This window comes from Aulonocara sp. 'chitande type north' Nkhata Bay, linkage group LG14 (assembly GCF_057382095.1).
Source record: "Aulonocara sp. 'chitande type north' Nkhata Bay isolate Kocher_YH1m ecotype deep benthic linkage group LG14, A_spYH_male_GT1.1, whole genome shotgun sequence".
NCBI classification, from domain to species: domain Eukaryota; kingdom Metazoa; phylum Chordata; class Actinopteri; order Cichliformes; family Cichlidae; genus Aulonocara; species Aulonocara sp. 'chitande type north' Nkhata Bay.
Genome location: NC_141357.1, coordinates 29992696 through 30005976, shown reverse-complemented (window position 1 = coordinate 30005976; position 13281 = coordinate 29992696). Strand labels below are relative to the sequence as shown.

Here is a 13281-nt window from a genome sequence, read left to right as displayed (position 1 = left end):
GTGTGGTCTCCCATTTGTTTGTCACTTCCTATGAGCCGGGTTGTGACAAATGGGGGCTCGTCCGGGATCGTCCTGGTTTGGTAAGCTTTCTAACATTTGATTGAGAGCTGGTCTGTTTGCAGCTGCTTGTCTTGGCTAGGTCTTGCCTTGTAGGCAATTGTGAGTTGATTGCTGATCAGTTTGGTTATTTGTGGTGCTTTGATATTTTGGGTCTGCTGTGTATTGTGTTTGGGAGGCCATTTGGGTTAGGCAGATTGAGTGGAGGCAGTCATGTTAATACTGTTTACTGTAGACTTGAGCTAGTGTTGATGTGCTGTCTTGTGTCAACTTTGGAGCGTATGAGCTGTGTTGATTATTGAATATGCAAAGTTGAAATCAGTGCTTTCCCTATTAGGTTGAAGGAGTGTTTCTCCCTCGAGAAACATTCATTGAAATTTCTGTTGCGGTGAACACGGTTAGAGCAGTTGTCTCGGGAGCACGTCCCCAGGATTGAGGGGGTCGCTGTTTGTGCAGTTGCCTTTCTCTTCCTGGCGGTTTTTAGTGCATAAGTACCCACCGTAAGTAACTGCATGAAGACTAGGCTTTAGTTAAGTAGATTTTGGTTAGGCAGTTAGTGGGAAAGTGCTGTTTTAAATTGCATGTCGAGAATCAATACTTTGCTGTTATGGCTACTGTTGATGCTTTTGTTCAGTCTCCATCGGAGGAACTCTTGAATAGTTGTACTAAAGAACAACTCCTGAAACTTGCTGAACATTACGATGTCGACATTGGAGATAAACGGTTGAAAGATGAGATTAAAGGAGTGTTGAAGGCTGCATTAGTAAAGAAAGGCGTGTTGTCACGTAAAATGCAGACCTTAGTGGCTGAGGTTGATCAGTCTGTGGTCTCAACTGCCGTTGCTTTGTCTTTTGAGCAGCAAAAGGAGTTGTTACTCTTACAAATGGAGAAAGACCGTGTAAGGTATTCTTTAGAAAAGGAAAAGTTGGAGTTAGAGCAGTATCGGTTAGACCTAATCAAAGCGGGCAAGTTATCAGGTGGTGTTGAGGCTAAAGAGTCTTCTCCACAAGAAGTTGAAACTTTTGATGTCGTGCGTAATTTGCGCTTGGTGCCGAAATTTGATGAAAGAGAGCCAGATGCCTTTTTCTCCCTTTTTGAACGCATTGCTGATTTGAGAGGATGGCCAGCAGCTGACTGTGTGATTATGTTACAGTCTGTGTTGACTGGAAAGGCTCAGGAAGCTTATTCAGCACTCAGTGCAGTTGATTGTCAGAGTTTTGCTACTGTTAAAGATGCAGTTCTGAAGGCATATGAGTTGGTACCAGAAGCTTACCGTCAACGTTTCAGATCATGGAGGAAGTCTGATAAGCAGTCGCATATAGAGTTTGCGAGGGATTTAACTAAACACTTCAACAGATGGTGTTCGGCACTGGGAGTGACAACTTTCCAGGATTTATGTGAGTTGATGGTATTGGAGCAGTTTAAAGAGTGTGTTCCTCCTGTGGTTGCCACTTACATTGCCGAACGGGAAGTGACAACCGTTTCTGACGCTGCTAAATTGGCAGATGAATATATCTTGGCACATAAGGGGCAGGTTGGTAGAAACTGTTTTCCAGTTGGTGCTCCCGCTAGAGCTTTTTGTCAAACTAAGTTTATGGCATCGGACCCTGCGAAGGCCATTGGTGGTGTGAAGCCCAGTAAGTTTGGTCAAGCATGCAACTACTGCCATGGCGATGGACACTGGAAAGCAGAATGTCCCTTGTTGAAAAGCAAGTTGGCACGTACAGGTAAACAGGTTAAGCCTGCGGCTCTTACCATTCCTGCTCGGGAAATTTCAGTAGTCTCTCGGGAGACGCCAGTTTCGACTAAGTCTGACTCGGAGAGCTATTCGGGGTTTGAGGATTTTGTGTCAGATGGGTTTGTATCACTCCCGGGTGATGATCATAAAGTTCCTGTAAAGATTTTGCGTGACTCAGGCGCGAAGGATTCTTTTATCTTAGTCTCCGTGTTGCCATTTTCACAGGTTACTGATACTGGTGAGTGTGTGCTTGTTCAAGGCATGGGTTTAACCACTATCTGTGCCCCATTGCATAAAGTCAGGCTGTCATGCAGTTTTGTGGATGATGATATCTGCCTTGGTGTTCGTCCTGCTTTGCCACTTGAGGGCGTACATGTGATTTTGGGGAATGATTTGGCTGGAAATCGAGTCTGGGCTGACAATTCTTTACCTGTTAAATCTAGAGTTCTGAATGAGTCCCATGAGTGTGAACAGGGTTTTTCTGACTTTGCAGCTTGTGCTGTTACGAGGGCTGCAGCTAAAAGGGATGCAGAGCCTGTAACTCAAGCAGAAGAGTGTCAGGTTGAACCAGATTTGATTGTTCCTGAACATTTGTCAGTTTCCCAGCAAGAGTTAATTCAGGCACAGCGTGCTGATGCTTCACTGACTGAGCTGTTTCACAAAGTGCAACCTAGTGATGACGCTAGAAGTGCAGCCTCTGGTTATTTTCTGCAGAAGGAGGTACTAGTCCGTAGGTGGATTCCGCAAGGGTTGGACTGTGTTGGGAGTCCAGTTGTCCAGATTGTGGTTCCAACTAAATACCGTGACGAGGTGTTGAAGTGTTCTCATGACAAATCTGGGCATTTGGGTGTGACGAAGACTTATAATTACATCTTGCGCTACTTCTTTTGGCCACGTCTTAAGCGTGATGTTTCAGCTTACATTAAGACCTGCCATACTTGCCAAATTGTAGGTAAGCCAAATCAGTCTATTAAACCTGTTCCACTTTGTCCCATCCCTGCTGTGAGTAACCCATTTGAACATTTGATCATTGACTGTGTGGGCCCTCTTCCTCGATCAAAATCTGGTTCGGAGTATCTGTTAACTGTAATGTGCCAAGTTACGCGTTATCCTGCTGCATATCCGTTGCGTACCATCACAGCTAAGTCTGTGGTGAAGGCTTTGACACAGTTTATTTCTGTATTTGGCATACCGAAGATTATTCAGAGTGACCAGGGATCAAACTTTTTGTCACATCTTTTTGCACAAGTTCTTAAGCTGTTGAATATTGTGCATAATAAAGCCTCTCCTTATCATCCACAGAGCCAAGGTGCTTTAGAGCGCTTCCACCAAACACTGAAGTCCTTGTTACGTGCCTATTGCACCGAAATGAGGAGTGACTGGGAGGAAGGTTTACCGTGGCTTCTGTTGGCAGCGCGTGAAGTGTGCCAGGAGAGTACTGGGTTTAGCCCAAATGACTTGGTCTTTGGCCACAAAGTTCGGGGACCATTGACAGTGCTGTGCGATAAGTGGTTGTCAGGTGAACCACCGGTGAACTTGATAGATTATGTTAATGGTTTTCGGCACAGACTGTATGTGGCAGGTCAGTTGGCCAAACAGAACCTTGAAAAGGCTCAGGTCAAGTTGAAATATTTTTATGACCGGCGTTCTGAAGAGCAGCAGTTTAGTACAGGTGACCAGGTTTTGGCTTTACTGCCGATTGCAGGGTCACCGTTCCAGGCACGGTTTGCTGGGCCTTACACCGTGGTACAAAAACTGTCTGAACAGAATTATCTGATTGATACCCCGGATCGCCGGAAAAGAAATCAACTTTGCCATATTAATTTGTTGAAACCCTATCATGTTCGTCCCTTATCCGTCAGTCTGTCGGGCTCTTTCGTTTCTCCTTCTACATCGAGTCCAGGGTTGTCGGCTTGTACAGTGGCGAAGTCAGTTTGTGGGGGGGAGGATGTGGCAGCACCTGATGATCCCTTATTGCTTGGCCGTCTGAAGAATTCAGAATCTCTTCAGAACTTGGATGTGCTATTGGGCCATTTGCCTGCTGACAAATGTGCAGAATTGTCTGCATTAATTACAAGGTATCCAACCTTGTTTGGAGACACACCTTCTAAAACAACTTTGATAGAGCATGATATTGATGTGGGTGATGCAAAACCAATCCGGCAGAGGTTCTACAGGGTCTCTGAGGAAAAGAGGAAAATAATTGATAAGGAAGTTCATTACATGTTGGACAACAACATTGCAGTGCCGTCGTCATCAAGCTGGGCTTCCCCTTGTTTGTTGGTCATAAAAGCTTTACTGTGCTCAGAACCTGTGCTCTTAGTACCTCGTCTGGATCAGCCCTTCAAGCTGTATGTGGACGCAAGCCACATTGGTGCAGGTGCTGTTCTAGTCCAAGCTGACAAGCAAGGTACTGAACATCCAGTTAGTTTCTATTCCAAGAAGTTCAACTCCCATCAGCTGAATTATTCGGTCATTGAGAAGGAAGCTTTGGCATTAGTCTTGGCCTTGCAGCATTTTAGGGTATATTTAGATTCTGCTCGGCCAATTGAGGTATTTTCTGACCATAACCCTCTCACTTTCTTGAACACCTTGCAGAACCCAAATCAAAGGCTCATGCGGTGGGCTCTCTTTCTGCAGCCTTACAATTTGGATATCCAGCACATTAAGGGCAAAGATAATGTCTTGGCAGATGCTTTGTCCCGTGCCCCTTTGTAACCAGCAGCTTCACTCCTCATATGCTTGAAGTATGTCCTCTCCAGTATCGTTTTCCTTCCTCTTAAATTGCTCCTAGGTACCAAGGTTGCTGAGGTTGGAGTTGAGCTGAAGATGATTTTTGAGCATATAAAAGGTGTTGAAAGTGAGGGTGCGTGTGTGTGTGTGTGTGTGTGTGTGTGTGTATATGTTATGAATTTAAAATATGTTAGTTCTTCTAGCTGCAAATTCATAATGTAAATGTGTTTGCCAATTCAGGGTGAGACCCTGTTCTTTGGGGGGAAGTGTGACGGCCAGTGGGCTGGCCTTGTGTTTTTCTTTTTCCTTTTCCTGTTTCTTGCAGGTAGGTGGAGCTGACCCAATTATTGATGCAGCACACCTGAGAGGCCAGTCCCAGTGTATATAAAGACACCTTGACTGAACCAGGGTGGCTGGCTTTTGGCTCCCTCTGGCACGTGTTATGTTTATTTGGAAGTTTCAGTTATGGCTGTTATGTCCTTTAACTTGTGTTTAAGTTGCTTTACCTTATTTTCATTAAATGTGTCTTACAGTCTTTAAAAGCCTGTGTGGTCTCCCATTTGTTTGTCACTTCCTATGAGCTGGGTTGTGACATTGCTAACAGACTATGTCATCCATAGTTTGCATGGCAGATGTTGACTTGACTGAAAACACTTATTTTTCATTGAGCAGTAGTAAAACTGTGAAATGTTAATAATCACGTGGTGATTTTTGGAGCAGTACTCTGTCTGGGACCAGTTCCACTTTTTGATAGCCAGCAGGAACCATTTGCCAACCAGCAGGGGAATACATATTTTTCCTTAGTGACCAGTGGTCACAAAGGGGCTTTAGAGAACCCTCTTTAATGGTGACAGTTATACCAAAAGGTTGTGTTTATTGCTGTGTTGGTCTTAATGGTTAGCAATCATCATTTATCCAATTTTTACTGTTAGCTAAAACTAATGACTAACAGGAGATTTCAGTGTTTAAAGTCATCTATCCTAATAAAAACAATTACTAAGGACCATAGCTGTCAATTGCATATAATGACTCAGTTTCACAAGAGTAAAAACAGAATGACTGGCTAGTGGTAACATGCTAAATATTTGGGTAGTCAAAGACTAATGTGCAGTGGTTGCTTTCACCACTGTCTTTCCTGGTGGAATGCAGCTCCTCTTGAAACTGACAGCAATCACTGGCAAACAGATTGATGAAAGTTTGCAAGTCGTTGCCATCTAATTCATACATATAGAAAGATGAACACACTGCCATTAAACTGAGTCAGTCAATGGAAGCAACTTCTTTGCATCATGTATCTTTGTAATAGGTTATATTCCTATGTAAAAGCAAGGCTGCAAAGTAAATATGTTATTTTGTAGTTAAATTGCTCTTCTGCAGTAACTAAATCACTATTTGTTTTTGTTTCAAATCTATGAGGTTCTAGCTGGACTCTGAAAGTGAGCGCTTAATGTCGGTTTCTGTTTAATGTAAATTTCTGCAAGTATATTGCAACAAATTGCAATTTTTCCTGATTTAGCACAGTCCTATTATCATAGACTGAATGCAATTGCCTGCTTGACACCAGTCAACTGCAAACTGATAGCAGACTGATTTTTTTTTCTTCTTCATGACACTCCAAAATTGCTTTGGAGATGACTGTAAGTAGTTGCAGACATGATCCTTTTCTTCAAAGTAATGAGATCACAAGCTTATTACACACAGAAGCAATAATTTTGGTCATGCTGTCATCTCCAAACACTGTTGACTCTGTGACTATAGCATAAATGCATGTTGTTTTGGGTATTTAATCAACTTCAATCATAGTAGATATGATAAGTATGAAAGAAAAATCAGGTTTCATCCAAATAGGTGTCAGAAGACGCAGGTAAAGATAAAAACATTATCAAATACTTTAATGACAAAAACTCTCGGCTAAAAAATAATTAAGGGTGATTTTCCAGTCATGTTCGTGCACTGAATTGTTTTGATACTTGTGGTATCGCAAGAAATAAGTGGTTATATAAATATATGAGTATACATAATAGTTATTATTCATAGATACCTACATCCTAAGTTCCTGTTATTCTTCTGAAAGAAACAGAATGAATGTGTTGTTACAATGGTAATGCCAGGAGAGGCAGTATTAGTTCTGTGTTACATTAATGTGTAAGGAAGTGGAAGAAGAGTGTGTCCTGTAGGAGGCAGTAGAAAATGGATGCTCATGTTCTGTACATGCCCTGAAAGAAAGGTTCAGTAAACCAGTGCAACGATACTCCGGTGTAAGGCTCAGTTATTGTATTTTTATTTTTTGAAGATGCGACATCTTTTTGGCGACGAGGACGTTTAGGGGGAAGGAGTTTGGGCGATCGGACTGAAAGAAAAGAGAAGAAAATAAAGTGATGGAGTCGGCTACAGGTTTGGCTAGCTTTTCAAAGAATGCAAAAGTTTTCGGCTGGAAATAGAAGGCAGTGACCTCGAAGCGGAAATGGCTACAATTGGTACGCTAGTAGCGTTCGATCCAAAGAATCAGACTTGGGGTGAGTACACGGAAATACTCGAGCAGTTTTTCACAGCTAACGGGATCGACGATGCAGAGAAACAAAGAGCGATATTAATAAGTGTCGTCGGAGCAGCGATGTACAGCTTGATGCGAAACCTTCTCAGCCCGGCCAAGCCCAAAGACAAAACTAGAGATGGACCGATCCGATATTACGTATCGGTATCGGTCCGATACTGACCTAAATTACTGGATCGGATATCGGAGAAAAATAAAAAATGTAATCCGATCCATTAAATATCACGAAAGCACCTCACAAAACTTGCAACACGCCGTAACTCACCTCAGAACGTTAGCACGTTGGAGCAGTATGCATCACGTGATAGAGCGGCTGTGGCATGCGGGACCTGTCGGTGGTCTGGATAGCATTTGGAGCTTCGCTAGCAACCCGGCATTTCATCTCCGACAAAGTTATCCCCGAGAGAAGTAAAGCAAGTGTGTAAGTCCATCTCTGAATGTTTGTAAAGCATTCCTGCGTTAAGCTTAACGAGCGACTGCCTCTCGCTCTCCGGCTGCTACTTCAATCATGAAACTGCTTAATGATCAGCTGATCGGCTTTTCTGTCGCGAGTCCATGTCTCTTGTTTGTTTTTGGCCCACTTTGCACCAGAAAGAGGAAACCAGCGGCTGAACAACAGCAGCACGTTTAAGCTTGATCAGCTGTTGTTAGAATGTATTTAATATTACTTTCTACTCGAGGATCTTTTTCTACGTAGCTGACGGCTGTAACTGTGCAGGGGCACATCTAGCAAAGTTTAGCCAGGGGGGCCGATAGGGCATGAACAGGGAAAAGGGGGCACAAAGACATACTTTTCTTTCTTATTCTCATTTAAGATGTCTCGCTTTTAATTATTTAATATTTATCTGAATCTTACACCCAAAGTTTTAATCTGATGTAAAATGTATAGAAGTCCATTACTGTATATAGTGACTATTAAGTCTAATATATATACCCTAGTAAGCTATAGTACTTTTTCCTTTGGGAAGGTACCATCTGTGCAGTCTGCAATTTTGTTGAAGAAAGATGTTGAATCTATTTAATATTTCTTGAAAAAGAATTGATTTCCGTGCATTTTTTTTCACACTGCATCAAATTAAGGTTGATTACGTCGATTAAGCATCATGAGGTGGAGCGTGAGGGGTGGTTCCCTATTTTTTATTTATTTATTTTTGTTGTTGCTGGGAGTTGGAACCCTGTTAGTTAGGTTGCTTAATATTTATGCTAAGTACTCTTTAAAATACCAGAATAGGGAGGATGGTGTAGGTTTAAGTTTATTAGATTGATCAGTATTGCTGAACTATGAAATATTTTTTTTTGCATACAGGTATAACAGAATAGCTTTAGTGTAGTTGTTGTTTTAAACTTGAGTATGAACTTATACAAAATGCAGCAAGATATTTAAAAAACAGTTTTGTTGATTAAAAAACACTATATCGGATTCATATCGGTATCGGCAGATATCCAAATTTATGATATCGGTATCGGTATCGGACATAAAAAAGTGGTATTGTGCCATCTCTAGACAAAACCTTCCAAGAGCTGGTGCTTCTGATGAAAAATCACTTCGATCCGAAGCCCAGTGAAATTGTGCAAAGGTATAAGTTCGACTCTCGCTCCCGCAAGCCGAATGAAACCGTCATGGAATATGTAGCGGAGCTGCGTCGCCTGGCACAGGATTGTAACTATGGCAACACGTTACAACAGATGTTGAGAGATAGGATCGTCTGCGGAATTAAGGATGACCGAATTCAGAGACGTCTCTTGCCAGAAATAGATCTCACTTTTGACAAAGCTCTGTCAATTGCAGTAGCAATGGAGACTGCAAATAAAAATGCACAGGATCTGCAGACCTCAGGGGCATCAGCAAAATGTTTCAGTCTCGCTAGAGGACAACAGGAGAGTCGTACCTTTAAAGCAGAAAATAAAGAGTGTTATCGTTGCAAAGGAACCAAGCACACAGCAGCAGACTGTAAGTACAAACAAGAAAAATGTCATGCTTGTGGTAAAATGGGACACATAGCTAGAGCTTGTAAAAGCAAGACTAAACTGAACCAGAAAAAGTATGGATCGACATATGTAAAGAAAGAAAAAAAGCAGAGTTCACACTACAGTACTCACAATGTGGGCGAGAAAGCAGATAACAACAAAACTGATAGCTCTGAAGATGACTCTTTTATGTTGAACTGTGTCAAGTGCAGTCAAGGGCACAACAGAAAACTGTTCAAGTTAGGGCGTGGCAGTGCGGTACACTTAAGAAGAGTAGACCCCTACACTGTGGATATGCAAATTGATGGGAAAAAGGTGAACTTTGAAATAGACACTGGATGTTGCCTAACAGTCATGAACGAAGCAACATTCAGAGAAACAGGGAAAGACAGTAAGCCCCCCAGCCTGCAGCCCATCAAAATCAAGCTTGAAACTTATACAGGGGATCCTGTTAAGGTGATTGGTGCAACACGAGTCAGCGTCAAATACAAGCAGCAGAAAAAACATCTGCCCCTGGTGGTGGTCGAAGGCGACGGCCCCAGCTTGCTAGGTCGAGCTTGGCTCGAGGAAATTAAATTGGACTGGGGTGAAGTGAAAAACAGTCCTAACAACAGAAAGCTGCACCAAGTCAAAACAACAGAGAAAACACTTCAGCAAGTGTTAAGTAAACATGAAAATGTGTTCAAAGAGGAGTTGGGCACCCTGAAAGGAATGAAAGCTGCTATTCATGTGAAAAGTGATGCCACCCCACGCTTCTTCCGTCCGCGTTCTGTCCCCTTTGCTATGCGAGCAAAAGTCGACGAGGAAATAGATCGACTGTTGAAAGAAGGCATCATCTCGCCAGTGAAATATGCTGAATGGGCGGCACCAGTAGTGCCACTCCTGAAGCCCACAGGGACAATAAGACTGTGTGGGGATTACAAGCTTACTGTAAATACCGTGGCTTCACTGGAGCAGTACCCCATACCCAGAATGGAGGACTTGTTTGCCACACTGTCCGGGGGTAAGCAGTTCTCAAAATTAGACATGAGCCACGCTTACCAGCAAATCCTCTTGGATGATGAATCGAAAAAGTACGTGACAGTAAACACATCTCGGGGGCTGTTCACGTATAACAGATTGCCTTTTGGAGTGGCCTCTGCTCCAGCAATATTCCAGAGGACCATGGAAAGTTCAGTTCATTTATTTCAAACATTTCAAACATGTGCCTTCACAATCATTACAAAATATCATTCCATTATTTGTTTGAAAAGGAGTAGGCTGAAGTATTTACTTAGTCTACAAAGTCTTTTGAAGGGGATACCTCATGTAGCAGTGTATTTAGATGACATCTTAGTGACTGGAGTGGATGAAGTAAGCCATCTACAGAACCTGGATGAGGTGTTGACCCGGTTGGAGGAAGCTGGGTTGAGGTTAAAGAGGTGCAAGTGTGCCTTCATGCAAGAGAAAGTGGAGTACTTGGGGCACATAGTGGACGCCCAGGGGCTCCACCCAGTGGAAAAGAAAGTTAAAGCAATCATGGACGCACCTACCCCCACAAATGTCACTGAACTGAAAGCATACTTAGGTTTGCTAAATTACTACAACAAATTCCTTCCAAACCTGGCAACCCTGTTGGCACCCTTACATGAACTTTTGAGACACGAGGTACGGTGGACATGGCAAAAGAGACAAGAGGAAGCATTCCAGAAATCTAAGATCCTGTTGAACTCAGCAGAGGTGTTAGTTCATTATTCTGCTGACCGTGAGTTGGTTCTCTCATGTGATGCATCCCCATATGGCATAGGCGCCGTATTGTCACATAAGATGGAGGATGGAAGCGAGAGACCTTTGGGGTTCATGTCACGCACACTCTCTCCTGCTGAGAAAAAGTATTCTCAGCTTGACAAAGAAGGTCTAGCTGTGATATTTGGCATCAAGAAATTTCACAAGTACTTGTATGGCCGAGTTTTCACGATTTACACAGATCATAAACCCCTAATCTCACTGTTCAATGAAAAGAAGCCTATACCTCAGATGGGCTCACCAAGAGTACAAAGATGGGCCGTGACATTGAGTGCTTACGAGTACAACATCAGGTACAAGCCAGGAAAACATCATGAAAACGCGGATGCGCTCAGCCGGTTGCCGGTACCAGACTCAGCACCTGAGCAAGAGATGGCTGAGCAGGTTTTGATGATGGATGTACTGGATGACACATTAGTGGACACTGCACAGATCAAACGATGGACAGCTAAGGATGTCTTGTTGTCGCAAGTCCACGAGTACACCTTAAAAGCCTGGCCAACTGAGACCGACACCTGTTTAAAGCCGTATCGACAGAGAAAGCTGGAACTGAGTGTGAGGGATGGTTGCGTGCTCTGGGGAGCCCGAGTAATTATTCCCACCAAAGGCCGAGACAAAATATTGAAACTCCTGCACCAGACTCATACAGGCATGTCGAAGATGAAAGGCTTGGCAAGGTCGTATGTATGGTGGCCAGGGATGGATGAGAACATTGAAAGAGAAGTGCAGGCATGTGAGGAGTGTCAGAAACACTCCAAGTCACCACCTACTGCACCATTACACCCTTGGGAGTGGCCGGAGTCACCATGGTCCAGAATCCATGTGGACTATGCAGGGCCTTTCCTCGGGGAGATGTTTCTAATCATTGTGGATGCTCATTCCAAGTGGATGGACATTTACCCTGTGAAATCCTCTACATCACAGGTAACTATAGAGAAACTGCGCCAGAGTTTCAGTGTGTTTGGACTACCTAAAATGTTAGTTTCAGACAACGGAACATGTTTCACAAGTGCTGAATTTGAGTCATTCATGAAGCAGAATGGAATTGACCATGTAAGATCAGCACCTTTCCACCCTTCTTCAAATGGGCTGGCTGAGAGGGCGGTCCAGACCTTTAAGGAGGGGATGAAGAAAGCCAAGGGTGATACCTTGCAAACCAGACTGTCCCGATTTCTGTTCAGTTATCGCATCACGCCGCATGCCACTACTGGTTTATCACCTGCAGAGTTGATGATGTCACGGAGACTCAGATCAGTTTTGGACTTGCTCATGCCTGATGTGAAAACAAAAGTGCAGCACAAACAATTGAAACAGAAAGAAAATCATGACACCAAGAAAAGACTGAGAAGTTTCACACCAGGAGACAAGGTCTTCATCAGAAACTACTCCTATGGCCCGAAGTGGATTCCCGCAGTCATTGTGAGAGCATCGGGTCCAGTGTCTTACATTGTTACCATTGGATCAGGTCAAACTGTGAAGCGGCATGTGGATCAGGTGAGAGCAAGAGTGGCTGACACTGTTCCCAGTACACCAGACAGGGAGGTGGAGCCATTGCTTGACAAAGAATCAGTGCCTGAGTGCTGCTTGCCATCAGAGTTGGACACATCGCCACAACCTCCGGCAATGGAGTTGCCTTATGCTCCGGAGACTCCAGCTCCCGGAGACTCCTCAGGGACACCCGTGTTGCGACGTTCCCAGAGAGAGAGACGTCCACCAGAGACTTTAAAGGACTTTGTTAGGTAGTGTGAGATCTTCCAGAAATAGAGCAACAATGCGCTCTGATCTCACAGGAAGGACGTACCTTCCTAGTTAGAAAAAAAAAAAAAGAGAAACATGGAAACCTATGTACAGTTGTATGGTTGTATGGTTACCTTAATTACATGTTGATTGTTTGTTAAGCATTCTTTAGATAAACAGTTATTTTGTAAGTCAAGGGAGTTGTTGACTTAAGGGGGGAGGAGATGTGGTATCGCAAGAAATAAGTGGTTATATAAATATATGAGTATACATAATAGTTATTATTCATAGATACCTACATCCTAAGTTCCTGTTATTCTTCTGAAAGAAACAGAATGAATGTGTTGTTACAATGGTAATGCCAGGAGAGGCAGTATTAGTTCTGTGTTACATTAATGTGTAAGGAAGTGGAAGAAGAGTGTGTCCTGTAGGAGGCAGTAGAAAATGGATGCTCATGTTCTGTACATGCCCTGAAAGAAAGGTTCAGTAAACCAGTGCAACGATAAGGCTCAGTTATTGTATTTTTATTTTTTGAAGATGCGACAATACTCTAAGTTTTAAAACAGAAACTAGTGCATTGGTGCTAAAAGCTAAAACTTTGAACAAAATCCATTATCCACCTATTATGGCTTTCCTAAGGAAAATTAAACATAATGTAAGAATATACTATACATTTACTGCTGTAAGTTAGAGGCGGTATTATGTGCAA

At 43.0% G+C, this 13281-nt stretch overlaps 1 protein-coding gene across 1 annotated transcript; it reads left to right on the top strand.

Annotated features, from left to right (window-relative positions):
- Positions 1-664: 664 nt before the first annotated feature.
- On the top strand, positions 665-13039 carry LOC147314907 (uncharacterized). The gene is made up of 4 exons (XM_086260427.1): positions 665-4205; positions 4590-4661; positions 8587-10226; positions 10317-13039. The coding sequence occupies exons 1-4, from the start codon at positions 665-667 to the stop codon at positions 12576-12578; spliced, it is 7515 nt and encodes a 2504-aa protein (XP_086116553.1). The 3' UTR covers positions 12579-13039.
- The last annotated feature ends 242 nt before the right edge of the window (positions 13040-13281 follow it).